Here is an 18,612-nt window from a genome sequence, read left to right on the forward strand (position 1 = left end):
ATCGCGTATACCACGTTGGGGCCCACGTACCGTATGCAAAAGTCGCATCGTTCCTGAGCGTTCAGTAGCACGTTGAACTTGGCACGCTCAACGTTAACGTTCGACAGCACGGTCCGTGTGCCGACGGCTTAACACAATGCACGCACGTTTGCAGGCTTGAATTCAAAATTGGAAATTTGTGGTAAGTACTATAGGACCTAACTGGTGTGGTCATCGGTCTCTACGCTTACACACTACTTGATCCGACTTAAACTAACTTACGCTAAGGACAACACACACAACCATGCCTAAGGGAGGACTCGAACCTCCGACGGGGGAAGCCGCGCTAACCATGGCAAGGCGCCTCACACCACATGGCTACCCCGCGCGGCGCTTGAATTCAACATTCTGGCATTAAACCAGTTCTTAATGCACCATCATTTCGCATTGGCAGTGGCTTACGTCTTGCTTACATTAACCTGTAATCTTGCAATGTTTAAATATGTTAGCTAGACAACTGTATTCCCTAAATTTCAGTACTCTTCGCCGGCCGCGGTGGCCGAGTGGTTCTAGGCGCTTCAGTCCGGAACCGCGCGACTGCTACGGTCGCAGGTTCGAATCCTGTCTCGGGCACGGTTGTGTGTGATGTCCTTAGGTTAGTTAGGTTTAAGTAGTTCTAAGTCTAGGGGACTGATGAGCTCAGATGTTAAGTCCATAAGTGCTCAGAGCCACTTGAGCCACTTGAGTACTCTTCATTGCTTTTTGGTGTTGCGATTTTTTCCCTCAGCGCATATAAAAGATGACCTTCAGGTAGGTACATAAAAACAGTTGAGTATTCGAAGGCAAATTTTTGTGTCTCAGTTTCAAAGCAACCAATGAAGAACATTTGGAGATTCGAGAGTCTGAAGAAACGACATTTACATTTTTTATTTATACAGTTATTATTATTATTATTATTATTATTATTATTATTATTATTATTACAACGTAGTCTTGTGTCAGTACCTGACGACTGGAGAACAGGAAACATTGTTGCCATCTTCAAGAAAGGCAATAAAAGGCTTTGTAAAAGCTACAGAGGAATAACCCTTATGAGTCATACAGCCAAGATTTTTGAAAGAATTTTACTAAATCGAATAAGTGAGAAGATAGAATAGGAGCTGAGTGAAGAACAGCATGGGTTTAGGAAAGGAAGAAGCACGATCGACCTGATATTTTCTATCCGCCAACTGATGGAAAAAAGTTGGGAGTATAACAAAAGGGTGATAATGGTTTGTACAGACATAGAAAAGGCATATGACTCAGTTGACAGGGAAAGACTCTGGGAAGAAATGAAGAAGATAGATATAGAAGATGGATATACTAATGTTATAAAGACAATGTACAGAGGACACAATTGTAGAATTAGAACACCATTGGGGAACTCTGAATATTTCGAAATAAGACAAGGTCTTAAGCAAGGAAGTATTCTATCTCCTGCACCTTTTTAATGTTGTGATGGAGGGAATGAATAGGGCAGTTAAAGATATGATAAAAGAAAAAGACAAAAATATGACTTTTGCAAATGATGTGGTAATATGGGGCGATAAAGAGGTAGATGTACTGTTACAGCTTGATGCGTGGAAGGAAATAATGAAAAGGTATGGATTAAAAATAAATAAAGAGTGAAGTAATGGTATTTGGAAGAGAGAAAGGGATCAACGGAAATATTACCTTGAATGGAGAACCCCTCAAAGTGGTAGAAAGTTTCACTTATTTAGGGAGTGAAATATCTAGGGATGGAAGAATAACTAACGAAATTAATAGGAGGTTACAGAAGGGAGGCAATTTCTACCAAACAATATAACACCTGATTTGGAATAATGAAGTTTCAGAAAGAGCAAAACTCCTTATGTATAAGAATTATTACATCCCTATTGTCACCTATGGTGGAGAAACATGGACAATGACAGAAAGGGACTGGAGCAGACTGCAAGCAGGGGAAATGAAATTTCTCAGAGCAGTTAAGGGAAAAACAAGAATGGACAGAGTAAGGAATGTAGAGATTAGAAAGGACCTTCAACAAGAAAGTATGAGGGAAGAAATTGAAAGAAAGAAATTAAGATGGTATGAGCATGTTAAGAGGATGCATGGGCAGAGACTCCCCAAAATTATGGAAGAGCTAAAGATGGATGGGAAAAGACCTAGAGGGCGCCCAAGAACACGGTGGAAAATGGGAGTGAGAATATCTGTAGAAAGGAAGAGGTGTGGCCTGGCAGCAAGTGGAGGAAGAAAAGTGGTGGGAGGACCGAGCCAAATGGAGAGGACTCGTCTACACCCAGATCCGGCAGTAGCTGGAGCGGGATTCGGATATAGATAGTCTTGTGTCACTGGAAATCAGTAGCAGAGTGGTGGTTGTCTCGTCGGCAGCGTGCTAAGCACTGTGGTACAATGTAATTCTGTCAGAGACAGCTAAGGTTCAAATGGTTCAAATGGCTCTGAGCACTATGGGACTTAACATCTGTGGTCATCAGTCCCCTAGAACTTAGAACTACTTAAACCTAACTAACCTAAGGACATCACACACATCCATGCCCGAGGCAGTATTCGAAACTGCGATCGTAACAGTCGCGCGGTTCCGGACTGAGCGCCTAGAACCGCGAGACCACCGCGGCCGGCGACAGCTAAGGGCTTGGAAGAGCAGTTGAACGGAATGGATAGTGTCTTGAAAGGAGGATATAAGATGAACATCAACAAAAGGAAAACGAGGATAATGGAATGTAGTCGAATTAAGTCGGGAGATGCTGAGGGTATTATATTAGGAAATGAGACACTTACAATAGTAAAGGAGTTTTGCTATTTGGGGAGCAAAATAACTGATGATAGTCGAAGTAGAGAGGATATAAAATGTAGACTGGCAATGGCAAGGAAAGCGTTTCTGAAGAAGGGAAATTTGTTAACATCGAGTATAGATTTAAGTGTCAGGAAGTCGTTTCTGAAAGTATTTGTATGGAGTGTAGCCATGTATGGAAGTGAAACATGGACGATAAATAGTTTGGACAAGAAGAGAATAGAAGCTTTCGAAATGTGGTGCTACAGAAGAATGCTGAAGATTAGATGGGTAGATCACGTAACTAATGAGGAGTTATTGAATAGAATTGGGGAGAAGAGGAGTTTGTGGCACAACTTGAGTAGAAGAAGGGATCGATTGGTAGGACATGTTCTCAGGCATCAAGGGATCACAAATTTAGCATTGGAGGGCAGCGTGGAGGGTAAAAATCGTAGAGGGAGACCAAGAGATGAATACACCAAGCAGATTCAGAAGGATATAGGCTGCAGTAGGTACTGGGAGATGAAGAAGGTTGCGCAGGATAGAGTAGCATGGAGAGCTGCATCAAACCAGTCTCAGGACTGAAGACCACAACAACAACAACAACAACAACAACTCACGGGCACGCAGTCGGCGGCCCCTGCGGAAGCGACTGCAGTGCCATTGCCGCTGGCGGTGTCGAAGGCCGCGGAGGCGACGGCTGCGGCCAGCGTGGCGTTGCGCTCGCGGAAGGTGAGCGCCTCGCACATGTAGGCGTCCTGCCCCTCCAGCCCGAGCAGCCGCTGCGCCTCGTAGAACTCCTCCATCGTCGTGAAGATCTGCGGCAGCCACAGCCGCACCGTGTTCAGACTGCAACACCAGGCCGGCCACGTACTGCTGATAAGGGCCTGACAGTGCATGCAGACCATAAGTTCATAACGTTTTTATTTTGCACGTTGGTATTCCGGTTGCTGTCGGTTTGTTTATCAAAATGGCTCTGAGCACTATGGGACTTAACATCTATGGTCATCAGTCCCCTAGAACTTAGAACTACTTAAACCTAACTAACCATCACGAGGCAGAGAAAATCCCTGACCCCGCCGGGAATCGAACCCGGGAACCCGGGCGTGGGAAGCGAGAACGCTACCGCACGACCACGAGATGCGGGCGTTTGTTTATCGATTGACATTTTTTATTTGTAATTTTCTGTTGTTATTTGAGTTTACATATTATCGTCATTTGTAGTCTGTGGAACATATCGTCATTTGGAGATAGTGTGTTGAACTATGGATGCCAGAAAATTTCCAACATATTCATCTGTTTGAGTTCAATAGAGGGGCGACAGCAGCGGAGGCAGCCAGAAACATACGGGTCATGTATGGGGATAATACACTACTGGCCATTGAAATTGCTACACCACGAAGATGACGTGCTACAGACGCGAAATTTAACCGACAGCAAGTACATACTGTGATATGCAAATGATTAGCTTTTCACAGCATTCACACAAGGTTGGCACCGGTGGGGACACCTACAACGTGCTGAAATGACGAAAGTTTCTAACCGATTTCTGATACACAAACAGCAGTTGACCGGCGTTGCCTGGTGAAACGTTGTTGTGATGCCCCGTGTAAGGAGGAGAAATGCGTACCATCACGGTTCCGACTTCGATAAAGGTCGGATTGTAGCCTATCGCGATTGCGGTTTATCGTATCGCGACATTGCTGTTCGCGTTGGTCAAGATCCAATGACTGTTAGCAGAATATCAAATCGGTGGGTTTAGAAGGGTAAAACGGAACGCCGTGCTGGATCCTAACGGCCTCGTATCACTAGAAGTTGAGACGACAGGCATCTTATCCGCATGGCTGTAACGGATCGTGCAGCCACGTCTCCATCCCTGAGTCAACAGATGGGGACGTTTGAAAGACAACAACCTTCTGCACGAACAGTTCGACGACGTTTGCAGCAGCATGGTCTATAACCTCGGAGACAATGGCTGTGGTTACCCTCGACGCTGCATCACAGATAGGAGCGCCTGCGATGGTGTACTCAACGACGAACCTGGGTGCACGAATGGAAAACGTCATTTTTTCGGATGAATCCAGATTCTGTTTACAGCATCATGATGGTCGCATCTGTGTATGGTGACATCGCGGTGAACGCACATTGGAAGCGTGTATTCGTCATCGCCATGTTGGCGTATATCCCGGCGTGATGCTATGGGGTGCCGTTGGTTACACGTCTCGGTCACCTCTTGTTCGCATTGATGGCACTTTGAACAGTGGACGTTACGTTTCACATGTGTTTCGACTCTTGGCTCTACCCTTCATTTGATTCCTACGAAACCATACATTTCAGCAGGATAATGCACGACCGCATGTTGCAGGTCCTGTGCGTGCCTTTCTGGATACAGATGTTCGACTGCTTCCCTGGCCAGCACATTCTCCAGATCTCTCACCAATTGAAAACGTCTGGTCAATGGTGGCCGAGCAACTGGCTCGTCACAATACGCCAGTCACTACTCTTGATGAACTGTGGTATCGTGTTGAAGTTGCATGGGCAGCTGTACCTGTACCCGCCATCCAAGCTCTGTTTAACTCAATGCCCAGACGTATCAAGGCCGTTATTACGGCCAGTGGTGGTTGTTCTCGGTAAAGATTTCTCAGGATATATGCACCCAAATTGCATGAAAATGTAATGACATGCCAGTTCTAGTATAATATATTTGTCCAATGAATACCCTTTTATCATCTGCATTTCTTTTTGGTGTAGCAATTTTAATGGCCAGTAGTGTACCATTAGACAGAGCATGGCAATAAAATGGTTTTCTCGTCTTGTGGAGAATCGTTTTGACATTAGTGACTCTTCACGATCAGGAAGACCTTCGCGGTTTGATAAAAATCGTCTAAACGCACTCATCAACAATGATCCACATCAGTGTCCTCAAGAACTACGGCAAATGTGACGATCTGTGACCATTCCACCGACTAGCGAAGTTTGCATGCAATGGGGAAGGTTCAGATATCAGGTGTATGGATACCGCATGCTCTAAGTCAAAATCACAAAAAGCAGTGGTTGGCCATATGTGCATCTCTACTTGCTCATCATAAATTGTCTCATGAACAACACTGACCATTCGTGTCCCGCATCGTTACTGATGACTAGAAATTGTGCCTTTATGTGTTGGATCGTGTGTAAGCTACTATGAGTAGCATAGTGAACGCATTATTGTAGCCAAGATAGACAAGAAGCCCCGCTTACCACAGATGTACAAGTTTGTATGCCAACTATCTGTGCAGATGAAGAAGTGACTGAAGAAATGTGTGATGAGATAAAAAGAAATTATTCAGATATTGAAGGGAGACGAAAATTGAATAGTCATGGCTGACTGGAAATCGATAGTAGGAAAAAGAAGTAGGTGAATATGGAATGGGGGTAAAGAATGAAAGAGGAAGCCGCCTGGTAGAAAGTAAATGAAGCAGGCAAAAAGGAATACAAACGTCTCAAAAATGAGATCGACAGGAAGTGCAAAATGGCTAAGCAGGCATGGCTAGAGGACAAATGTAAGGATGCAGAGGCTTATCTCATTAGGGGTAAGATAGATACTGCCTATATGAAAATTAAAAAGACCTTTAGAGAAAAGAGAACCACTTGTATGAACATCAAGAGCTCAGATGGAAAACCAGTTCTAAGCATAGAAGGGAAGGCAGAAAGGTGGAAAGGTTATATACAGCGTCGATACAAGGGCGCTGTACTTGAGGAGAATATTATGGAAATGGAAGAGGACGTCGGTGAAGATGAAATCGGAGATATGATAGCGCATGAAGAGTTTGACAGAGCACTGAAAGACCTAAATCGAAACAAGGCCCCGGGAGTAGACAATATTCTATTAGAACTACTGATAGCTTTGGGAGAGCCAGCCTTGACATAACTCTACCATATGGTGAGCAAGATGTATGAGACCGGCGAAATAGCCTCAGACTTCAAGAAGAATATAATTCCAATCTCAAAGAAAGCAAGTGTTGACAGGTGTGAAAATTACCGAACTATCAGTTTAATAAGTCATGGCTGTAAAATACTAACCTGAATTCTTTACAGACGAATGGAAAGACTTGTAGAAACCGACCTCTGGGTAGATCAGTTTGGATTTAGTAGAAATGTTGGAACATGTGAAGTAATACTGACCCTACGATTTATCTTTGAAGATAGATTAAGGAAAGGCAAACCTACATTTCTAGTTTTTGTAGACATAGAGAAAACTTTTGACAATGTAGGGAGCGAAAGGCTATTTATAATTTGTACAGAAACGAGATGGTAGTGTTGAGGGGCACGAAGGGGAAGCAGTGGCTGAGAGGGGAGTGAGACAGGGTTGTAGCCTATCCTCGATATCATTCAACCTGTACATTGAGCAAGCAGTAAAGGAAACAAAAGAAAAATTTGCCGATGACGCTGTAACACTGCCAGAGACAGCAAAGGAGCTGGAAGAGCAGTTGAACGGAATGAACAGTGTTTTCAAAGAAGGATATGAGATGAACATCAACAAAAGGAAAACGACGATAATGGAATGCAGTCGAATTAAATCATGTGATGCTGAGGGAATTAGATAAGGAAATGAGACACTTAAAGTAGTTCATCAGTTTTGCTGTTTGGAGAGCAAAATAACTGATGATGGTCGAATTAGAAAGGATATAAAATGTATAGTGCCAGTGGCAAGGAAAGCGTTTCTGAAGAAGAGAAATTTGTTAACTTCAAGTATAGATTTAAGTGTCAGGTAGTCTTTTCTGAAAGTATTTGTATGGGGTGTAGGCGTGTATGGAAGTCAAACATGGACGATAAGTACTTAGGCAAGAAGGGAATAGAAGCTTTTCAAATGTGGTGCTACAGAAGAATGTTGAAGATTAGATGGGTATATCACGTAACTAATGGGAAGGTACCTAATAGAAAATCGTAGAAGGAGACCAAGAGATGAATACAGTAAGCAGATTCACAGGGATGTAGGTTGCAGTAGTTGTTCAGAGATGAAGAGGCTTGCACAGGGTAGAGTATCATTGAGGGCTGCATCAAACCAGTCTCTGAACTGAAGACCACAACAACAACATGCTAACGTAAGGTAAGGAAATAAATGGGTGAGCCCAAAAAAAAGCAAGAACTCCTCGTATGAAATCCTATGCGCATCCACACAAGAGCCAGGGGTATACATATATACCCCATACATATGCCTCTGGTGGAACATCGACGGTGCGGGAACTGCGAATTGCTTCCCCGTGATGTAAGCGTCACTACTGTCATTTATTGTCAACAACTGAGGCGTCTTGTAGACGCAATCGGAGATCAACGACCAGGAAGACTGCGTGAAGTTATGCTACTCCACGATAACGAACACCCGCATTCTGCTAGACTGCCAAAAAACGCTATACAGGAGCTGAGTTGGGAAGTTATTCCTCACCAACCTTATTCACATAATCTTGTGCCCTCAGATTTTCACCTTTTCCGCTCTCCATCGAACACCTTCAAGGAACTTCCTTTCCGGATGAAAATGCTATCCGAACATGACTCGATGAGTTCTTCGCCTAAAAATCACGTGATTTCTATAGCCGCAGAATCGAAAAGCTAGCCCACTACTGCCAGTCTGTTCTAAACACTGAAGGTGGATATATTATTGATGACTAAAATTTCTGTCATGTGTATTTGTTGTGTTTATTAACTTATGGAAAAACGCTACGAATTTATGCTCCAGCCCAGTAATCATACATATTGTTATCCATAACTGTACAAAAAAACGAAATCAGTAGAAGACCACCTTCAAGAAATATTAATCGAACTATAACTGTTTGGTCAAGGATATTGATTACATCGATCAGGTAAACATACGTTTATCACAGAGGTAAAAAAGGCAGGGAGATGGTCATGGAGGTAAAAAAAGGAAGGGAGATGGCGCTATAGACTACGCTGATTCATTGATTCGTCCACGAAGGGTAGCAGTATCAATTACTGATGTTATGTACATGTAATGCTTGTCTTAACCCCAAAAAAGAAGTGTAAAGAAGAGCAGGAGGGAGAGGCGGCGGCGGGGGGGGGGGGGGGGGGGGGGGAGGGCATGCGATGGGACCATCAGGGCCCATCCATCTCTTAGGAAATGTTTCATTCAGAAAACCCCGAACATTAAAACTCCAGCATGAGGGTGTACCATCATGCTGGTAGATGATAGACGGCTATATTTCTTCTATTTGTTGCAGCAGGAACTCTTCTAGCATGTCCAGTTCTCTGCGAAGAAAAATTGGCCTAACATCCTGTAATGCCACATGAGTCTTTGAGAGAGTTATCACGAATGTGTTAACGTGTGTAGTGTGGGTTTTCGGAGCCCAAATAGTAATTTTGTGGGCATTCAAATGTCCAGAAATGATAACTGTTCATTCATCTGAAAACAGGCGCTTTTTCAGGTAGCCATTGTCAGAAAGCGTAATGCAGAGGATAATCGTTTAGCTGCAATGGTCGGACCATTTGCAGTTGGTATGCGATTACTTATGTAGCACTTTACGGTCAGTAGATCTTGTTTCCTACAATTCGAGTGATGCATAACTAATTGACGTCTCGGAGCTGTGTTATAATGGAGTTTGCACCAAGTGCTAGAGACACAAGACATTTGGTTGGTTGGGATCAGAACGTGAAATTTCTTGCGTTGGAATCCTGTACTGACAACTCCATCTCCTCTTCGCCAGAGTGTATTCCAGACTCACCGCCAATGAGTGACTCATAATACCCAACGTCGCGTCCGAAATAGTTCTTGGAGCAGCTGGAAAAGGATCTGCGTCTTGATGTAGCCGCTGAGCCGACGCTTGTTGTTGATGGCGTCCAGCGGGGGCGTCGAAATCACACCCCCCTCTCCCCTTCGCCATACACGCCACCATACATGGCGGAACTAGATGCCACCGAGAGTACTTTATGGACACACTATAGTTCTCTGTAGATAACATTTTGCTGACAGAAGAGTCCATAATACCGGACGGTGGATGCGTCAGGACTTGAACAAGAGAGAGTGGCTTTGAGAGCTGCATCAAACCAATCTTCGGACGGAAGTTTAAATGTTTTAAAAATGTTACCGGACCACGAACGTTGAGACTCCCTATTTGTAAGTTGATAGGAAGTTACTCCATTTTAAAATAAGATAACTTAGATTCACGCAGTAAAACCTTTTTGAAATTTTATTATTCAGCGACTTATACCTAATGTTGTACCTTCCTTGTACTGTTGGTAATTGTTCAATACCTGTGAAGTTTAGAGCTTAACATTCCGTTCACGTCGAGAGTCTCGTATCGAGGAGACAGAAATAGGCGTCGCTGTCTTTGAGAAGCAACTAAAAGAGTTGAAGAAAAACAAGAAGTCGACAGATCTGGATGGAATACAAATTCAGTTTTATAGAGATTACTCTTCGGAACTTGAACAATACATTTACCAGGAATCTCTCGCCAAGTGTAAAGTCCCAAGTGACTGGAAAAAGGCCCCTTTAAATAAGAAGGGTAAAAGAAAGGCCCCGCAAAATGAAAGATCTGTAGCCATAACAATGGTTTACTGCATAATTTTGAGGATATCGTGAGTCCGAGTGTAATGAATTTCCTTGAGACAGAAGAGCTTCTGTCCACAAATTAGCAAGGATTTAGAAAATGTCTCTCTTGCGAAAATCAGCTTGCATTTTTCTGGAAGAATTTCCTGCAAACTACGGTCGAATGCCAATACTCCAATATTTCCGGAAAGTAATTGGCACAGTGTCCCATTGCAGACTGATAACAAACAAAGGTCATAGTATATGGAATAGGTTCCCGGATATCTCAGTGGCAAGAAGACTTTTTAATTAATAGAACCCATTATATTGTCCTGGACGCTGAATGTACATCGTAGACAAGGATATTGTCAGGACTGCCCCCAGAGAAGTGTGACAAAACCGGTCTTGTTTTCTATATACACAAACGATCTGACGGATCGAGCGTATGGACGACGTAGTAATCGGCATCCTTGGTGTAGAGAAACAGCTGAAAGAGTTGAAAACAAATACGTCGCCATTCCCGGATGGAATCCAAATTTGGCATTGTAGCTTCTATTTATCGTAAATCTCTCGTCCCAACTGACTGCAAAAAAGCGAAGATGACTCCTGTATATAAGATGGGGAAAAGAATGGCCCCGCGAACTTACACACCGCTATCCTTAACATCAGTTTGCTGCAGAATTCTTGAATATTTTCTTAGTTCGAATATAATAAATTTCCTTGAGACCGACAACCTTCTTTGCACGAATCAGCACGGTTTTAGAAACTCAGCTTCCATTTTTCTCACATTACATAACTGCGAACTATGGGGCTATGCATGAAGGGTAAGAGGCAGGTTCCATATTTCTAGATTTCCGAGAAACGTTAGACACTGTGCGCCACTGCAGATGTTAACTATGGTACGAAAGTATAGAATAGATTCCGAGATATGTGAGTGGCTTGAAGACTTCTTAAGTATTAGAGCCCAATGCGTTCTTTTCTACGGCGCGTGTTCATCAGAGACAAGGATATCGCCAGTAGTGCCCCAGGGAAGTGCGTCGGGACCGCTGTATACGTACACTCCTGGAAACTGAAATAAGAACACCGTGAATTCATTGTCCCAGGAAGGGGAAACTTTATTGACACATTCCTGGGGTCAGATACATCACATGATCACACTGACAGAACCACAGGCACATAGACACAGGCAACAGAGCATGCACAATGTCGGCACTAGTACAGTGTATATCCACCTTTCGCAGCAATGCAGGCTGCTATTCTCCCATGGAGACGATCATAGAGATGCTGGATGTAGTCCTGTGGAACGGCTTGCCATGCCATTTCCACCTGGCGCCTCAGTTGGACCAGCGTTCGTGCTGGACGTGCAGGCCGCGTGAGACGACGCTTCATCCAGTCCCAAACATGCTCAATGGGGGACAGATCCGGAGATCTTGCTGGCCAGGGTAGTTGACTTACACCTTCTAGAGCACGTTGGGTGGCACGGGATACATGCGGACGTGCATTGTCCTGTTGGAACAGCAAGTTCCCTTGCCGGTCTAGGAATGGTAGAACGATGGGTACGATGACGGTTTGGATGTACCGTGCACTATTCAGTGTCCCCTCGACGATCACCAGTGGTATACGGCCAGTGTACGAGATCGCTCCCCACACCATGATGCCGGGTGTTGGCCCTGTGTGCCTCGGTCGTATGCAGTCCTGATTGTGGCGCTCACCTGCACGGCGCCAAACACGCATACGACCATCATTGGCACCAAGGCAGAAGCGACTCTCATCGCTGAAGACGACACGTCTCCATTCGTCCCTCCATTCACGCCTGTCGCGACACCACTGGAGGCGGGCTGCACGATGTTGGGGCGTGAGCGGAAGACGGCCTAACGGTGTGCGGGACCGTAGCCCAGCTTCATGGAGACGGTTGCGAATGGTCCTCGCCGATACCCCAGGAGCAACAGTGTCCCTAATTTGCTGGGAAGTGGCGCTGCGGTCCCCTACGGCACTGCGTAGGATCCTACGGTCTTGGCGTGCATCCGTGCGTCGCTGCGGTCCGGTCCCAGGTCGACGAGCACGTGCACCTTCCGCCGACCACTGGCGACAACATCGATGTACTGTGGAGACCTCACGCCCCACGTGTTGAGCAATTCGGCGGTACGTCCACCCGGCCTCCCGCATGCCCACTATACGCCCTCGCTCAAAGTCCGTCAACTGCACATACGGTTCACGTCCACGCTGTCGCGGCATGCTACCAGTGTTAAAGACTGCGATGGAGCTCCGTATGCCACGGCAAACTGGCTGACACTGACGGCGGCGGTGCACAAATGCTGCGCAGCTAGCGCCATTCGACGGCCAACACCGCGGTTCCTGGTGTGTCCGCTGTGCCGTGCGTGTGATCATTGCTTGTACAGCCCTCTCGCAGTGTCCGGAGCAAGTATGGTGGGTGTGACACACCGGTGTCAATGTGTTCTTTTTTCCATTTCCAGGAGTGTATATGATCCAGTGGACAGGGTGGGCAGCAATCTGTTGTTGTTTGCTGATGATGCTGTGGTGATACGGGAAGGTGCCGTCGTTGGGTGACTGTAGGAGGTTACAAGATTTCTAATTGGTGTGATGAGTGGCAGATACTTCTAAATGTAGAAAAAAAGGTAAGTTAATGCAGATGAGTAGGAAAAACCAACACGTAATGTTCGAATACAGTAATAGTGTCCTGCTTGACACAGTCACGTCGTTTAAATATCTGGGCGTAACGTTGCAAAGCGATATGAAATGGAAAAGAGCATGTGAGGATTGTCGTAGGGAAGACGAACGGTCCACTTCGGTTTGTTGAGGGAATTTTGGGTAAATGTGGTTCTTCTGTAAAGGAGATCGCATATTGGACGCTAGTGCCACCTTTCCTTGAGTATTGCTCCAGAGTTTGAGATCCGCACCAAGTCAGGCTAAAGGAAGAAATCGAAGCAATTCAGAGGCAGGCTGCCAGATTTGATAGATACAGATAATGTTTTTCCTCTCGCTCTGTTTACGATTGGAACAGGAAAGGAATGACTAGCAGTGGTACAGGGTAGCCTCCGCCACGCACCGAACCGTGGCTTGCGGAGTAAGCATGTATATATAGTAGCAATTTGCAATTGTTTGCTGATGACGCTGTAGTGTACGGAAAAGTATCGTCGCTGAGTGGCTGTACAAGGATACGGGATGACTCAGACAGCATTTCTGTATTGCGTGATGATTGGCAGTTTTCTCTAAATGCCTAAATATACAAATATTTAATTTAAAGCAGATGAGTTGGGAGAACAATATTTTAACGTTCGAATACAGTATTAGTGGTGTGCTGCTTGACATAGTCACGTCGATTTATTGAGGGAATTGTAAGGAATTGTGGCTTATCCGTAAAGAAAATCGCGTGTAGATATTAATGCTACACATTCTTCAGTGCTGCTCGAGTGCTTGAAATCCCAACAAAGTCGGATTGAAAGAAGTCATCGAAGCAATTCAGTGGCGTGATGCTAGGTTTGTTACCTAAGGGTTCAGTCATCAACCCCCTGTTACAGAAACGCTTCGGGAGCTCAAATGGGAACTCCTGGAGGTAAGGGACGTTCATTTCGAGGAACACTACAGAGAAAATTTAGAGAACGGTACTAGATGCTGACTATACATCGATTCTACTGCCGTCAACATATATTTCGCGTAAGGACCGTGAAGACAAGGTGAAAGAAATCAGGTCTCGTACGGAAGCATGTAGACACTCGTTCTTCCCTTCGTCTGTTTGCCAGTGGAACAGGAAAGGAAATGAATAATGGTACAGTGTACCTTCCACACACGCATAGGGTAGTGGCTTGCGGAGTATGTATGTAGGAGCATATGTAGATGTCGATCACAAGGAACGGGGCTCGACTGAGACGATGATAAAACAGAAAATTTGGCCGTGGCAGGCCATCCAGGCGTTCCCCTTAAAACACATCACTCAGATCTTAAAATCTGGATGGCCGTAGGAAAATATGAACCAAGTCAAAAAGTACTGAAGAAGGGATAATGGTGTTAGCGACCCACATCGCCACTAAAAGAGCACTGCCGATTCGCTTCACAAAGGAGCAGGCCATGAGGTGAATAACAGAAGCAAACAACAAGAAGAGAAACACCACACGCCAGATAGGGATTAGCATCTAAGCAGCACGGTAAAACTGATAACGTTTCCCACGATACAGACAGAAGTTAACCGCGAGTATTGCTTTAAAATTAGAAGGCTATACTGAACTACAGGTATTTCAGTATACGATATGAATTTACACATTTTTCTGTACGTAACAAGATCAATGACAAACCAGCTGAAGAACAGAATAAATTGCCTGAGTAATCATGAGATAAAGTACTCATCGAAAGTAATTCACAGAATATTTATATATTTTCGAGAACACAATACTTAACAGCTGGGATTCATATTGGTGTTGCTATAAATAACATACTGTTTGTAGGAACGTTTCACTCTGCATATCATCTGTTACATAACATGGGTACCTTACTCAAGTTCATTAACACTGTATATGCAAATATTCTTATCAGTAGCAGACTTCAGGTGACTTAAAGGACTAACAGGAGACACACCTACCTAGAAACTGGATTATTGCGTGTAATTTATCACATTTGTTAATTTCTTTATTGTGATAATGTTGGAACCAGTGCAAAAATGCCTTGGGAGTCTTTCGTGCATACATTCTGCGAGCAATAATAGCAAGGGTTGGTAGCTTAGGCACTGAATTTCATCTGTAGCTGGGTTTCCATTTTAATTCAATTTTTATTATCGGCTGCATTAATACTTAAGCTTATCAATCAACCAGCGACCAAAAAGAAAAAGAGAATCTGCTGATTTTCTTACGACTAATCTGATGTCTTCATTCATCACTTCTGCTCTTGCTGTATTCTCTGCATCCTTCCATACATACGTGACCCAACACTATACAATCTGCCCCACATATCGTCTTCGAGATGACTGTAAGTCTCCTCCTTGTGTTGAAGTATACACAGCGTTCGTCGTTTGTGACGAGTTCACAGTGTATAGTGGGGTAGTAGGACAAAGTAGGTATCAGAGTGTTTTGTTAGTGCAGGTTGCAAACGTTTAGGGGCAATCATACACTCAGGGACAAACTTGATTGATTTATGAGCCCCTCCTCCTCCCTTAACCTACTGGTGTGCTAAGTGGTTTACGACACTGTGTCCTTCTGATAAATCCCTCACACCTCCCTCTCCCCCTCTTCCTCCCCTTCCCCTCTGGGAGCTCCCCTTACTGCTACAAGCACATGTTTGGTATCAAATTAATTGACTAATTAAATAAATCGAAAAATTAATTATCCCCTCCCCCTCCTGGGAAATCACCCCAGGTCTCACCTCCCCTTCCCCTCCCATTACATTCCCCCATTTGGAAATTGGCAGGAAAAGAACTCAGTATGTGCTGGAGAGGAGAAATCTCAAGACAGGAAATTCAATTATGTAGCAAAAGATATACTGTCTATCTATAAAATTCAGTTCTCAAGGGTTGGATCTCTTTTGCTCATCATTCTCACGTGCATTGGGCGATGCAGGTCTTGTGAAATTCATGAAAAATAAATAATTAAATAGATCGCTTTTTCCGATTGCACAAGGAATACCATCACGAAATTGAAATCAGAATAACTCGCTGCACCTGATTACACTGTTAAACATCTTTTGCACCTAACGCTTTGCCAGGCTGCTACATGTGCCTGTGTCCAACAGACGATGCTATGTCTGCTCGGACCCTGTGACTGCTGTCGGCTGCTGCTCCACCAGCTGGCTCGTGCAGAATGCAGACCGTAAGTCACGCTAATCCCTGCACAAAGTGTTATATTGTAGCAATCCTTAGATGTTGATACCTAAGAAATTCATGTTAAAACACTTGCTCTCCCTCCCTCCCTCCCTCCCTCTCTCTCTTTCTCTCTCTGTCTCTCTCTCGCTCTCTCTTTCTCTCTCTCTCTCTCTCTCTCTCTCTCTCTCTCTCTCTCTCTCAAGTATCCACATCTTGTGATGTGCCACTGCTTGGGAATTATGACCAACCTGTCCAAACCAGCAAACCATAGTGTCGCAGAATACTGCATTCATTTCTTTGTTACTGTCCAGCAGCCAAGTCAGCCCTGCAAGTGCTGTCTTCTTTGCAGCGGTGTCCTTTGCCACCTTGAGTGGCCGCTTCTGGCTGCAGGACCTGCACAGTCTGCTCCCAAACACACAGCTTTCATAGCAGGTCATTGGAAACAACTACTCTATGTGCTCGCCCTGACTGAGTTGGTCCACAATACAACCAGCAGAGGACACTGGGAGAAGCAACCCTCCCAGTCCTCCTCCATCCAATTCCCTCCTCTCCTCCCCACACCCCTCCAGCTACGTCCAGTCGGACAAAGCATCACCTGGCAGCAACTCTTTGATACAGGTGGCTGCAACTCTCTGGTATTGATACCTGGGAAAAACATATAGTCTCTCTCTCTCTCTCTTTAAAATAAAGGCTCTTTTCGCTGCGATAAGATCTTTTCACGAAATTTCAGACATAATTTCAGTCATCAACATTCACCTACGAACGAAGAAATACTCTTCTGAATCCCACCTACACAGGGAGGAACGGCCGTCATGGTAAAGTAAAAGAAATCCCACTCGCACGGAAAGATCCACCTGTTCGCCTTTCCCCCTAGCTGTTGTGTTCTGCAACGGTCAAGAAATAGTCTGAAAGTGAATGTATGAAACCTATGCCAATTCATAAGTGTGAATTGCAAAACAATCGTGTGGACATACAACATTTTTCACCACAGCTATCAATTAATATTTGTATTCGTTGACTTCGGCACCTCACAACCAAACAGTCGCTTTTCAGTTTAACGTAACCCTCAGTCTCCGTTACAGTTCAGGCTGCACCGCAACCTACATTCGCGAAAATAAATATTGTCAGTCTTCCGTACCATATCTGCTTGCGTACACCTTAGCATCAAAGGGGCCACGCGCAAAAGTCGACTCAAGTACTGGTAGACTCATTGATCCATCGCCGTCATGGCCAGTTTTAACACCCTTAACCCAACTGTCCCACAGGGCAGTGCAACTTTATGTGTCGTCGCCAACAGCCACTGTGAGAAGACATGGACGAGCGTTAGGAGTTGGGGGCGGGGGGGAGTGGCAATGTGGGGGGGGGGGGGGGAATGGCATCCACTGATATCACTGTCTCCCGGCCATTCAATTACGGCTATCGATCGTGTCCACGTTATGTGGTCACTACAGAATATACGATTTCGTGACACGTTTTGTGGCTGTGTTTTGCCATCATTGCTGGCCAGACCATATATTAGGTTGGTGCATAAGTTCTTAGCGCTTTTGTTTTACGCGTTGGTATTCCAGTATCTATGGTTTTATTAAGCGATTTTTTTTTTATTTTTTATTTTTTTGTAGTTCACTATCCCGTACCGTTATTGGTGACGATAAATGGTATATTTATGCTAACGTAGGGAACAGAAAGAAATGATTGATCTTAAGAAAGCAGCAATTCTCCATAAAAAGCCTGCACACACCTTCAAAAGATAATATTATGCATCAGGTGGAGCAGATACCGTGTGGTGTACTATTAATTGCTTCCTCGATGTGTTATCACCAATTCTGACATTTGTTAACAAATGAGACGTCTTGCAAACGTAATCCAAGAACAACGACCAAGAAAACTGCGTAAAGTGATGCTACTCCATGATAATGCCTGCCCGCATCCTGGTAAACTGACAAAAAACGCTATACAGGAGTTAGGTTGGGAAGTCATTCCACACCCACGTTATTCACCTGATCCTGCGCCTCCGAATTTTCACCTTTCCTCCTCTGTATCGAACAACATTCAAGAACTTTCCCTCAGGACTAAAATGCGCTCCGAACATGACTCGACGAGTTCTTCACCTCATAACCACCTGACTTCTACTGTCGCGGAATCCAAGAGGTAAACAGTGAAGGAGAAAGTGCTAATGATGACTGAAGTTCTATGTTATGTGTATCTGTTGTGTTTATTAAACTTATGGAAAAACCCAACGAAGTTCTTCACCAACCCAGTAGATAGTCAAGTCTGTTGACTTCGTCACCAAAAAGTTGCATAAGAGTGAAGCTCCTTAAACCATGTTTTCTTATTAAGACATGAAACGTAATATGTTTTAAGAAATGCCGTTCTCTCATCTTGTGCATATATTTTACATCCTTTTCAGTTTAATAGTTTTATAATCTGTTGCTATTACCATTACCGTCACAATGATGGAAAAATTGTCTGGCACTAGCTCTACCTCAACTGCGGACCATA

The 18,612-nt window shown here is 44.4% G+C and overlaps 1 protein-coding gene across 1 annotated transcript in view; it reads right to left on the reverse strand.

The window, feature by feature from the left end:
- LOC126188083 (synaptic vesicle glycoprotein 2A-like) overlaps positions 1-18,612 on the reverse strand; it is a 215,017-nt gene that overhangs the window by 55,445 nt on the left and 140,960 nt on the right. The window contains exon 8 of the mRNA XM_049929538.1: positions 3,409-3,637. Within this exon, the coding sequence (XP_049785495.1) occupies positions 3,409-3,637 (229 nt within the window). The remainder of the gene's footprint in view (positions 1-3,408; positions 3,638-18,612) is intronic.

The sequence above is a fragment of the Schistocerca cancellata genome, chromosome 5 (assembly GCF_023864275.1).
Source record: "Schistocerca cancellata isolate TAMUIC-IGC-003103 chromosome 5, iqSchCanc2.1, whole genome shotgun sequence".
NCBI classification, from domain to species: Eukaryota; Metazoa; Arthropoda; class Insecta; order Orthoptera; family Acrididae; genus Schistocerca; species Schistocerca cancellata.